At 34.0% G+C, this 14,265-nt stretch overlaps 1 protein-coding gene across 1 annotated transcript in view; it reads right to left on the bottom strand.

Annotated features, from left to right (window-relative positions):
• The window catches only part of LOC102808402 (spermatogenesis-associated protein 20-like), a 205,716-nt gene that overhangs the window by 91,730 nt on the left and 99,721 nt on the right, over positions 1 to 14,265 (bottom strand). The window contains exons 13-14 of the mRNA XM_085502612.1: positions 7,882 to 8,050; positions 7,483 to 7,691 (exon numbers count right to left, since the gene is read on the bottom strand). Coding sequence (XP_085358738.1) covers positions 7,483 to 7,691; positions 7,882 to 8,050 — 378 coding nt within the window. The remainder of the gene's footprint in view (positions 1 to 7,482; positions 7,692 to 7,881; positions 8,051 to 14,265) is intronic.

Below are 14,265 nucleotides of genomic sequence, written 5' to 3'. Positions count from 1 at the left end.
GGCAGTGTCCTTGCTGACCAGAAAAAAATAAATTAGAAAAGTCTAATGCATCATTTATCACTCAAATGCCAATTACGAATGAAACTGGTTAAAGCATGACCGAGAAGGAGCAAAAACATCTTTTTCAATATTTTTTTTAACCAAAAGTTAAATAATTGTTGTAATTCAACAGTTTTTGCTAAAAAACAAATGACTTTGAGAAGTAGGGAAATAAAGTTTTCATGCAATGTAGAACATTATAACATATTAGTATTATGTACAGATTTTGACTGAAACCTTGTCATGTCTGCACATTATAACATATTAGTATTATGTACAGATTTTGACTGAAACCTTGTCATGTCTGCACATTATAACATATTAGTATTATGTACAGATTTTGACTGAAACCTTGTCATGTCTGCACATTATAACATATTAGTATTATGTACAGATTTTGACTGAAACCTTGTCATGTCTGCACATTATAACATATTAGTATTATGTACAGATTTTGACTGAAACCTTGTCATGTCTGCACATTATAACATATTAGTATTATGTACAGATTTTGACTGAAACCTTGTCATGTCTGCACATTATAACATATTAGTATTATGTACAGATTTTGACTGAAACCTTGTCATGTCTGCACATTATAACATATTAGTATTATGTACAGATTTTGACTGAAACCTTGTCATGTCTGCACATTATAACATATTAGTATTATGTACAGATTTTGACTGAAACCTTGTCATGTCTGCACATTATAACATATTAGTATTATGTACAGATTTTGACTGAAACCTTGTCATGTCTGCACATTATAACATATTAGTATTATGTACAGATTTTGACTGAAACCTTGTCATGTCTGCACATTATCACAAAGCATCAGTGAAATCTAATGATTGGTTATTGAGATAGAACAGACGCACATATACAGAAATCCATAAATGATCTAAACTGCAATGACTTGCATACAGCAACCAAATACAAATCTTGTCATATGCAAATTACTACACAGTCTGTGTACTTTTCTGACACATAATTAAAAAATAAAGTTACTGAAATGTTTTGTTGGTCAATTGAGGGCGCTATCACTAGCTGACTGCCAATGCACAAAGTTTAAAAGCGATGAACTCCACCTGGATCTACATATTACATGTGATAACAATTTGGATATTCAAGCCACAAGAGATTTCTTGCTTTCTTATGCTTCCCATAAATGTCACTTTATGTTTATTTTGTATCAGTTTATCTTGTCATGTCTAAAATTTTCATTATGAAACCAATACTGGGATGTAAATCAGCTTTCAAAATACCAGAGAGAGTGATTGGCAATTCAACATTGCAAATCATCAAAATTGTCATCGAAAGGCAAGTTGACAGGCATGGATACTTTTCCGGATAACAGCACATACACTGTCATATCATACAAATTCAAAACAAACAGACAGACTTGTAAGCTTTAGATTAGAAATAGTTTTATTTAACTTCTCTGCTAAAAACAGTACTGTAGAAATCGAGAACAGTAACTAAAATCTTGGTATGGCTGACTTATATTAATTGTTTAAAGCGTTATATTGATGACACAATGTTTCACCCATGAAAACTGTTCCTTCTGAAAAAGTTTAAATCATTGGGTTGGTATTTGTTTTAATATTCCTTTTTATTGTGGTGTATTTTAGGCATGGTATGACTGTGGGTTTCAATATATTAACAATAAACCTGCATATACATTATTTTATTTAGAATAACCTTTTGATTTTAATTAATGGAAAAAGCTTTTTCAAAAAAATTGGACACTTGTTCCATCAACAGGTAGATATTTTAAAGTGGGATGACATGCTTTAAGAATGTTGCCAAACTGTGCTTTTATAAAGCGGTGTGTCATTATTAATTCACAACCCAGTGAACGGTATTGATGTATTAATCTGTCAGTGTTCCCAGCTAAAATAATGAATGATGCAATCTACTTGACTCAGAGCACACCTTGAATCTAGTCCAGTGTTCAACTAAACAAATCCCGTCAGTAATTGTGAGTGGCAAATATATTCCTCCATGCTCTGAATTATATTTTCATAACTAACTAAAGACTACTGCAAACTGGGAAATGACATATCGTGTGCCTTTTAATCTGACACTGGATAGTAAATTAAGAAACTTCCAATGGATGCTAATGCAAAACATTTTGATGACAAAAACTAAATTATGTGTCAGGTACTTTCTGGAGGTATGTATATACCAAGATGCAAGTAGCAAGTAGTAAAATGTGCCGTATGCAAATATTAAAAATGGCCCATGCAAAGGGTAAAATGTATCATTTGTGAGCGACAAAAAAGATCTATTCAAGGGGTCAAACATTCCCTTGGCGAGTGGCAATAACAGCCAGGGAATATGGGTGTATGTGAGGGTGAAATGAGACAATATCATTTGCTTAGGTGTATAAATGTTGAAATGAACACAGAATGAATAGTCAGTACAAGTATCACTTGCGGGAAATGGTATTTGATCTAATAGTGAAATGGTGAAGTGGTGAAAGTGCACTCATTTTAGTGAGAAAATTTACACAATGTGAGGGGCATTGTTGCCTGATAATTGTTGCATTTCAATAAATATTTGCGTACAATTGTTTATTATACTGTACAATAGTTTTTTACCTCCATGTTACTCGTCGTCGTTAAATAGTTGCCACTAATGGTATTGCTCAATGACAAACATGAAAAGTAGTTGCAAGTGTTGGAATCAATCCTTTTTGAGGCGTGAATATATTAGCTGAGAATGTTGTCATCTGGTCATCAAGTGTTACTACCTTATACTAAAATATGTTTGGATATTTAGAGTAGTGATAAATTCACACTTCCAGTATAGTTAGACTTAAAATACACCATGAATATTCATTTTCATATATAAATCTTGGTATGTGTTGGTTCTTGGATATTTTAGCTTCGTCTATCTGTACTTTGTTCAGTAATTCGGACTTCCCAGATTGCATCAAAACTGATAGTTTCGCGATTTTGACACAGAAAATGCCTAGGCTAAATTATTTGCTGAGGAACGGCCACTTAGGTATGTGCACTTTATTTTGTAGCACATGAACCTAAAAGCGTTAGCTAATCGAACAAAAAATGAAGTTGTACTATTCCTGACTGAAACGTCTCCTGTACTCTCTAAAATTTGACAATGACACTAGCCCAAGATGGACTTTCTGTTCAATGCGTTGTTGATTGTTCACGTCACTGTAGGTACAAACACACTCTCAAACTTGACAACATTCACTTACAGACCACTAAAAGCGATGGAAATACCAGTTGCATAAATCATGAAGATTGATGATTCGATTGCTGGCCGGGATAGCTGCATTTAGTGCTCATTTCTATGCAATGTAAAATACTATCGCTGCTGTGGACGGTGACAACTGACACATTGTTTTGGTTCCGCAGTCAGACACTGACAAGTATAGTAAATACTAGTACTAGGACCTGAAGATAGTGTCATCACACAGTATTCCATTAAGGTGAAAGCCTACTCATGAATTCAAAAACTCAGAATTTATTTATTTTCCAATAAATTGTACGTATGGGAATTATAAGGATATTTATTGACTTAAAAAAAAAGTATCAACAAGCAGCCTGTCGGCTGAGATAGCTCCGCTGTTAGCAATGCACATTTCAATTAAAAAACAGAAGATATCATTAGATCAAAGAAAGCTTAGAAAGAACTCCCGTGTGCTGAGAGTATTGGAGACACATTGATCAGGTAACTAATATGAACAGAACAGAACAAAAAAATTATGAATTATTATGCTAATATTAATCAAAATTAATCAGGCCTGTCTATTGTCCTAGAGCATTTATGTACCAAATTTTATTCAAATGTGATGATCAGTAATTGAGATATCAGTGTTAATTAATTATGTTAATTAGGTGATTAATAAGCATAAATATTTACCAAAAACTAATTGGGTTTCTGCATAGTTCTCTTTAAAAGTTTCATTAAAATCCAATTTGTGGTTCTTTATATATCAGTGGAACATTATGCAAATTAGGTAATTAATATCCAATTAAAACTAATCAGGTGTCTGCATAATCCTAGAAGATCTATGTAGCAAGTCTCATTGAAATGTGATGATTACTACTTGAAATATCAAAAGCTGAAAATTAATTAATTATGCTAATTCGGTAATTAATATCTACTGATATTACCCAAAAAACTATCAGGTCTGTGCAGTGTCCTATGACATCTATGTACCAAATTTCATTGAAATGTGATGATTACTACTTGAAATATCAAAAGCTGAAAATTAATTAATTATGCAAATTAGCTAATTAATATATACTGATATTACCCTAACAACTATCAGCTCTGTGCAGTGTCCTATGATATCTATGTACCAAGTGTCATTGAAATGTGATGATTACTACTTGAATTATCAAAAGCTGAAAATTGATTAATTATGCAAATTAGATAATTAATATGTACTCATATTACCCTAAAAACTATCAGGTCTGTGCAGTGTCCTATGACATCTATGTACCAAGTGTCATTGAAATGTGATGATTACTTCTTGAAATATCAAAAGCTGAAAATTAATTAATTATGCAAATTAGCAAATTAATATATACTGATATTACCCTAAAAACTATCAGGTTTGTGCAGTGTCCTATGACATCTATATACCAAGTTTTATTGAAAATGTGATGATTAGTACTTGAGATATCAGTGGAAAAGCCGAAAATTAATTAATCGTTATGCAAATTAGGTAATTAATATTGCACAGATAATTACCCAAAACTGTGTGCATCTGTGTGCCAAGTTTCATCAAAATCCAATGAGTAGTTCTTTAGATATCAGTGGAACAGTCATGAAACAGCTAAAAATCAGCTAATTATCATGCAAATTAGGTAATTAATATGCATGGATTTTTACCAAAACCTAATCAAATCTGATGTATAGTTCTTGAGATATCAAGATATCAGTGGAGCAGACGGACACACACACACACACACACACACACACACACACACAGGCACACAGGCACACACACACATACAGACACACTAACTGCAAAGACTCCCTTTTTGTGCTTCGCACACGGGAGTCAAAAATGAACAATATGTATAGTAATAAAGCAATCAGACTTGTGATTTTTAAAAAGAAGTCAAAAATATCACTTTTTACCAAAAATTACAAAAATATTCACAAAAATTAGAGAATTAAAGATATCATCACAAAATGAACAATCTGAGAGAGGACCACATGTAGTACCTATATATGTAATGTCAAAGCAATTGGACTTGCGGTTTTTAACAAGAAGTCGAAAATATCACTTTTTACTCAAAATGACAAAAATATTCACCAAAATTAGAGAATTGAAGATATCATCATGAAATGAACAAATCTGAGAGAGGTCTACCCAACTACATATACACCAAGTATCAAAGCATTCAGGCTTGTAGTTTTCAAGAAGAAGTCGAAAAAGTAAAACATTGACACGGACGACGGACGACGGACGACGACGACGGACAATCACTCATATGATGAGCTCCGCTTGACAAAGTCGACAGCGGAGCTAAAAAACTCAATTTGTATTTAACATTGTGCTCTATGGTATTGTTCTAAAAATAGCCTTTTTTGAAAAAATATTAGGTCAAGTTTCACAAAATACATCACTGGAATACACAAACGAATGCTATTTCACAGTGCCATGGGACAGTAACCTCATGATTTTACATAATAGACCAATGAACATTGTCATGCGATTTATGACCAACTTTCTCAAAAATTATGAGTACTCTTCTACGAAATTCACATTACAATTTTATGCTTACAAATAATCTGATAATTATGCTAGAGAATACAGTACTAGAAAAGGGTCAAGTACACAGTGTAGTCAAATCAGTAAGGAAAGATACTATGAAGCCTATGGTATATATAAAGTGTAAATACAAAATGTATTCTCAGAATAGCCCCAGTTGTTAAAGAAACATAAAACTTTAAATCTCAACAACGATGAAAGGACCAGTTACAAAGACAAAGCCCTACTCCCTGCGAAAGCCAGCCGATACGAAACCCACTCACACTGGTAGATAATATATTGTAAAAGTTGTGAGATGTATGTATATAATTTTTAAAGAGCAATGGTATTTGTCAAATTTGTTACAATAAATTACCTGAATGTGGGTTTATTGGCAATAAGTCTGTTGTCATTCATAATGATCATTTTTCTTGCAATTGGTATTTGTCAACGTTCGGACGGGGTGAGTAGAAATATGTCACAGTTTAGAGCAAAGTTTTTGTCTGCTGAGATTTAGTAAAAAGTAACAACAGAGGTGGCGGTGCCCTCAAAAGACAACATCCTGGTAACCAGCTAGATGGCTGTTCATTTTCTTCTTGGCACCACTGAGCAACCAACAAGATTACTTTGAAGCCAGCCATTGTTTTTGTGTGTTTTTTGTTGGTTCGCACTTACATGAGTTCCTGTTATACAATTTAAAATGATTAGTGCTCAGGGTAGTGAGGCCAGGGAGCTGTTGTTTACCTGTAAACACAGTCCCTCTATCCTAGTCAACGGCAGATGTTTCTTTGTTTCAATTCGAGTTATCCACGACAGGGATAGAGGGACTCCTCATTGTACACCAGATTTTTCGCCCCTCTTATTGGACGAACGTTCTTGAATATAAAAAATAAAAAATCGATATTCAAGTGTGCTGTGACACGGTTAAAACACAGGTATTTACAATGTACTTGGTAATTTACACTTGCAACACAAAGAAAAACAGACTTCATCCGTAGGGTGAATCTAGTCTAAAATCCAGCCTTTGAACACAGGGCAGTCCTGTACCCTGTACGTAATCTTCAACTCAAATGTAACAAATAATTTTTACATCTCCCAAAAGATAACCCTAGCATATGCTATTTTTCTTGCATATAGCATACTTGCTATATGTTTTGCCACTCACAAATGACTCATTGTACTCCTCACATACAGCTGTTTCCCACTTGCAAAGACTGTTTTTGCCACTTGCAAAGAATACATTTGACCCCTTGCATAGGCCATTTTTACCACTCGCATACAGCACATTTTGCTATTTGCTACTCGCATATGGTACTTTTTTTAGGTGATACATACCTGCTTTCTGCGCTGATAAGAATCAGACTTTTCATAGGTTCAGGACAACACATGGATTAGTTTTTGTGATCTTAATTTTACAGACCTATCATCATAGCAAATTCTGCTGGGGGATTCTCCAGGTCAATTTATTTGAATTAAGAGGGAAGAGTTTTCTATACTCTTCTAGATGTAATGTTATATTACCTCCTCTGTACAACAAACCCAGGAAGTGGAATATTATAAAACTACAAAACTACTAATAAACTTTACAATTTAACATTCAAGGAAATATGGTAGCCTTTTGCATAGTATTTCTAACTGAGTTATATTACAAAATGATACAATTTTTACTTTAAGGTAGCCTTCTGACAATTTTTACTCACCCTCTTTTATTCGCAGTAAAATGGATGGATCATTGTCTGCCACGGTGAAGTATCCAGCATTTTCTGAATCCCAGAACAGGTCATCCTGTTTTTGCTGTAGTTGTTCTGCCCATTCCAACCATGTATCATCATAGCAAGCCTCATATAAATCTAGTAAACCACGGATCAAAGCAGCATAATCATCCAGAAAACCATTTATGGGAGGACAGCTGAAAAAAAAAGTGTCAGCTTTTTCTCTTGCAAAAGAAATTATTTGAAATGTGCTATGGTTATCAATGAGCCAGTGTTTGATTTGCAAGACATAACTTGCTACAATCTCTTATTGTATATCTGATCAGTGGCCAGTGTAGGAGCATACATTTATCACAAGCACACAATTTAGTAGGATATTAAACTTACATTTGAGAAACATCGCCTCCTTCATCAACATAACTACTTCTTAATAAACATCCTGTGTCAACATTATACATGTATGTCCTGATAAAGTTTGCTGCTTTGAGAGCACTTTCTGTGTATTCAGCATTATGTAACACTTGTCCAGCTCTAGCAAATCCAGATATCATCAGACCTGATTAGATAGACAGTACACATTTTAAAGCATATAAGCCACAAATGGTGCTAACATGTGTTAAGTAACTAAAAAAAGATGTAAATTAATTGGACTAATTCCAAATTAATATGAGGTTATTACGAAGATACCTCGAAGTATGCACAAAGACAGTACAGTGGGAGTATCGACCGACGCGCAGCAGAGGTCGATTCGACGGTGTACTGTTTGAGTGCATATTTTGAGGTATCTTCGTAATAACCTTATTATTATACATCTTTTCCTTTCAATGGTACATCATGGGAATGCCAAAATCCAAAAAGTTTAGAACAGAATCAGCGAACTTCTTTGTGTGAAGTCCGGTCAAACCCTGGTGACAGCCATGTTTGTTTTTATTATTAGAAGACACTTACGCGCGTAATCACTCCATGTTTGGAATTTGCATTTCCTTATATGGCACGCTGTAACTTATTGCTTTACGGTGACAGATGTATAATAATATATTTTATTTTTAATCTTAGTGTGCATGATTGACCAGAAACAAATCTATTTTTATTTGGCCAAATACAATGAATGCACAAACAGCATGTTTTAATCATTCAATAATGCACTACTTTTACTAGGCTAAGATAACAAAAATCACACAGACAGTGTTGCATGTAAAAGCTGGCCACCATATGGGGTAGAAAACACCTCTTCGGGCATTGTGTATTGTGTATGGTGGATGTAGAAATAACACAGCTGCTTATAAATGTGAAAAAGAATATGATAACCTGTGCATGGCACAAAGTGATGTCATGCATACAAATATCTCATTATAATAATATAACTCATCACAGACTCCATAGATGGTGAACAGATTGCTTCCCTCATGGAATTATTCTTTATCTTATTTCCTTTTAATTTGTTATATTTAATGAGAATATCATGTGTATTAAATTTTCATCTTTTTTTCATCTACCATTTATTGAACACCATTGACTTCTGAAACTTCTCAAGCACATTGAGGACTATGAGAACTGGTGTACATATCGTATGTACTTTCAAATTTTGATTGGTCAACCGTTTCGGAAGCCATCTTGATTTAAACTAAACCAGAAGTGTTCATGTTGAACCCTTACTGATTTTTATGCAGCAGCATTACATGCATTCATATATGGGTTACCGGTACCTATTTTACGAATTAAATGTTAGCAGTCATGTGACTTTTTTACCATGTTTTTTATCAGCAGCACTGAACAAATTTATCTGAATTTTGTTTTTTTGCATTGATTGCTTCAAAACCGAAAGTGGCTGAAATTTGCCATGTTGCATTTTTAAACAGTAATCCTTCAGACAAAAAACAGATATTTTTGATCATGCAGTCACATTTTGCCACCATCTTAGATTTTCTCAGGAGTGTTTTTACCAATAAACTTGAAATTTGGCATGCAGCAAATATGGCCATTGTTCCTTACAAGAAAAATAAAATAATTTTTCCAGTCAGAGTTTCTCATGAGTCACAATCAGTTACAATCTTTGGCTGCCATCTTGGATTTAGGGCAATGAATCTCATGAATGCTTTAACTATTAAATCAACTTGCTATTTTGCATGAGGCATTTATACCAAAATATTTTCTTGAAAAAATATCAGTGAGTACACATTAAAGCACATTCAGCCTTCAAACTTGGACCTCACAAAACTGTTCTGTACTTTCAACAAGATTTTGAACTTTTAGCCAAAGAACTATATTTAGATAATTAAATTCAAATTCAAAAAACTATGTACCGAAGAAGCAATGTGGTAGTGATGAGAAAAAAGATACGAGGAAGGTGATGATGAAATGTAAACATGACTACAATATGGTTAGTCCTACAGTAGAGCAATGATAACACAACAACAACTAAATTGGTCTAAATACACCCGATTGTGTTTTGAGGATTGACAAAACTTCCAAGTTCATGAGGAAGACATTTTTTTTTATGCATTTCTTTGAACCAAAAATACAATTATATATGTTCTTTGTCACACTATGTCCGTAAGGCAAAACAATATTTTTGCTGATTTCACTTGAAAGCAAATGTGTGTTCTTCAAGTTTGGGACCTACTCATAAACATAGAAAATCATGGTACATCATCTATTTAATCACGGCTTGCATAATCAAAAACATGCTCTTGACCAATCAGTAATCGGCCATAGGACCAACAGGCCTGGGACGATAAACGACATGGCACTGTCACCAGGAAAGCTTTGAAATATATACTTATCAGTTTCTTTATCATTCCACAAGTCATTGTTTTTAATAATCAATCAGACCATGATCAACACTGGCATGGAAACTCAAGATAACATCACGTTATTATCTTTTCCAAGTATTTTTATTAGAATAAAGTTCTGTAAATCCAATGCTGTGTATTAGTTGTTGTTGCCTGAAAAAATAGTATATGCTTGTATTTTATGCATGTATTTATCAGTAATTCTGGGATTGAGAGTCAAACTCACCATGGTGTGAGTATTATAATGATTTGACAATGGTAGGTATTACTAAATGTTCATTCATGCTGGGTGGTCTAAATTGAAATGTTCACAGTGCTTGAATCACATTTAATTCAAATAAAATAAATCACTGGAACATCGATGAATCACAAGAATTTAATTAAAATATCTTTCTCACCATTGAAATGATGACTTTCAATAGACACTTGATTACTATTTTTTTATTTTGGTTTAAAATGAACCTATGTTAAAGTTTGCATAATTATTATGAAAGCAGCGCATTATCAAGTTGGCAATGTTGAAATATTCACAACCTTACTACCCTAACAACAATAAATTAGTTTGTACAATTATTACCAAAGCAACACATTATCAGTCCAGTAATGTTGAAATAGTCAGTACAATTTTGTTTACAAGCTTTCATAATTCATTAGTAAAGCAATGCATTAAGTCAACGATGTTGAAATATTCAAGACAGTATGATATTGTATACAAGTTTTTTCAATTAAAGTACCATCAGATATAATAAAGGAAAATGGTTGCTGTGGTAATGCGCATGTCCAGTACAAACTTTGGTTAATATACACTAGCTAACTCGGCTCATGTGCATGCAAAAACATTTAGCTAGTTGTCAAGTAGTGTAAGCCATACCAAGTCTATCACACCTTTTTTTTTTTTTACTTTGGAGCTTTTCGTATTTATAGAGTTCTCATTCAATTATATTTGAGGTCACGTAAAATGTGGCCAATGTCAACACTTCAAATTAATACTTTGTGTGATCATATTTTCTTTTCTTGATTCTACATGAGTGTCCATCTGGATCACCACAAATTAGATTTTGCGTACTCTCCCCTAAATTGTAAATAACACTGAATGAAAATACTATGTCAAATCCAAGTAGCAAGTAAGTGTGTGTGATTGACTTTCATTTATGACACTAAATCACCTTGATACAAGTCATGCATTATCTTCCCCTTGTGTACTGGGCATTGCAAGTGTTTGATTTATTTGCATTACTTCAGCTACTATAAGTTCAGTATACACTGATTTTTTTTATTCTCACACTAGTAGCTTCGCGGTGAGTGGGTTTCGTATCTGGTGGGTTTCGTGGGGAGAAGGGCTTTATCTCAGTAACTGGTCCTTTCATCCTTGTTGAGTTTTATGTTTTTTTAACAACTGGCGCTATTCTGGGAATACCATCCTGGCAGGAGTTCCAAAATAAGACCCATGCTCTGAAAATGCCTCTACTTTCAAAGAGCAATAAACATTACCATTATGATCTTATTGGTGTCGCAAAGGATAGTTGATTACTGTTTATTGAAATTAATAATCAGTGCAGTCAGTGTTATTTATGAAATATTTATTTATAATTTTATAAACTTACTTGGCAATACCCACCCCAATTAGATATAATGTGTACATATTTTAATAAATAAAGATATAGTAACAAAAATGAAATATAAATTATATCATATTTTATTATATAACCTGCACAACAGTAATCGATATTTTTCCTTGCTAGAATGATGTGTGTGGCTTGACGACTGAGTTGTATTTTATCAGGCGTCGCCGAGCAGGTTCAATTTGTAGACTTATGGATAACGCAACGTCTTGTAGTATGTAACTCGTCTAACACCATTTATTGTCAACTGAATAAACTTTAGAATAATACAAAAAACTACACTCTTGAGCTCATGAGCTTGTGAAAACTCAAAAAGAAGAACAGTAATAAAGTTGACGCACTGAAACTGACGCCTCTTTCTGGTACCAGCCTCTGATTGGTCATATTTATCAGTAATATTTAGTGTTCTTGCTGCATCCAGCGACAATGTGCAACTTAATACGGGAATGCAGATAAAGTTCACAAGTGGCGATTTAGCAATATTAGGGATTATCAACTTCTTGTGAATTTGATTACCTAACGTTTTTAGGTTCATGTGCTGCCTGTTGCAGAGCACGCGTCGAAGTGGCCATCCCCCAGCAAATAATTAAGCCAAGGCGGTTTCAATATAAAAATCGAGAAACTCTCCGATTTTACACAATCTGGGAAGTTCGAATTACTAAATGAAGTACAGGACGACGAAGCTGAAATATCCAAAAAAATCTCAAAAGTGAATATTCGTGGTGTATTTTAATACTAATCGGACCAGAAGTGGAAATTTGTTAGTACTCTAAATAACATATTGGTGATCCGCATCGCTAGGATTACCCTTAAAATCACTTTTGTGTGCGTGTCTGTGTTTCTGATTTCCACAGTTTTCACGTATTAATTCTTCTGTGATTTTTTTGGCTTGGCCGATTTCGCTCAAACGTAGCAGGTATGTCACACCTTCACCCTAGTTATTAAGAAAAATCTGAAAAATTTTTTTGGCCCACCATTGGGCAACAGCCAAAAAACTGATTTTTTAATAGCTTCGCGCCAAATGTATTTCCCCCTACAAATTTAGAATATTAAAACACCTCAGACATAGCTCATTCTACTCAGCTTGAGTGTGGGCACAAAGTTACTATTTGAATTTTTGATATATTTTTTCATTACAGAGAAATTTGACCCCAAACAAATTCTGGCCCACCGTTTCCATGGCAACAACCAAAAAAACTGAATACCTTTTGAATTGCTTTGCGCCAATTGCGTCTCACCCTACATTACTTCGATTAAAAAGCACGGGCATAGATCATTCTACTTAGTTTGAGTGTGGGCATAAATTTACTTTTTTTTTTATGTCTATATTTTTATTAGCTTTTGTTCATACTTGACAGGCAGGTCGTACCGTCACTTATTGGAATACTTTCGCCCCAAATTTATTACCTCTTACCAGTCTTGTAATAGCAGTGTTTAAATGATCATGTTTTTTCTTTTGGCTGTGCTTCACATCGGTAAGAGATCATCGGCGCCGACAATGTTACACTGTATCAACGTAATCCCAATGCAACTTTGAACTTTGAATAAACTGTAAATTCTGCCTGCAATCTAAAAAATACTATAGCAAAATAGTGGGAAATAATAAAAATTAACAGCAGAATACGTCCTAGTAATGAAATAATGTGACTTCTTAAAACTGAGCGTTTTTTTGCGTACTTAGTATACGGTGCCCGATTTTAGTTATAAACCGACATTAGCTTCACGTCCATGCCGAAAACATGTTGCTTGTTTAGTATAATAATAAAAAAAAGTCAGCAAATGTCAGTTGCCCGTGCCATGAAAGCCGGCTACAGAACCAAAACAATCAGCCTTCGCCGTCCACAGCATCGATATGATTTTACATTGCATAGAAATGCAGCTATCCCGGTCAGCAATTGAATCATCAATCTTCATGAGTGATGTAACTGGTATTTCCACCTATTTGCTTAGTGGTCCGTAAGTGAATGTTGTCAAGTTAGAGAGTGTGTTTTAACGTACAGCGACGTGAACATTATTGCTACAATTTTAGGCTTGAACATGTTCTATATTCACCCAAAACAACAACGAACTTGAAACAAAAGTAACCATCCGATCTAAACGACCTGCGTCTATGAAAACCGAGTCTTATCTACCATGATTGTTTGCCTATCATCAATTCAACCAAGCTGTTAGATAGGTTGTTTATTAGAGTACATAACTGTGATGTTGATCGTGATATATAAAATGCAAGAGGTGAAAGTGAAATAGATGATACGAACATGTCAAGGTAAATGTCTAAAGCGAAATATAGTTCATGTAAATAAATGTAACGAGATAATAATGAGCGAGTACAAAGTTGGATGGTCGAAGGTAGCACC

The sequence above is a fragment of the Saccoglossus kowalevskii genome, chromosome 8 (assembly GCF_978046115.1).
Source record: "Saccoglossus kowalevskii chromosome 8, keSacKowa6.1, whole genome shotgun sequence".
Classification (NCBI taxonomy): Eukaryota; Metazoa; Hemichordata; class Enteropneusta; family Harrimaniidae; genus Saccoglossus; species Saccoglossus kowalevskii.
Note: the sequence above shows the minus strand (reverse complement) of the source record. Positions and strands in the feature narration are given on the sequence as shown.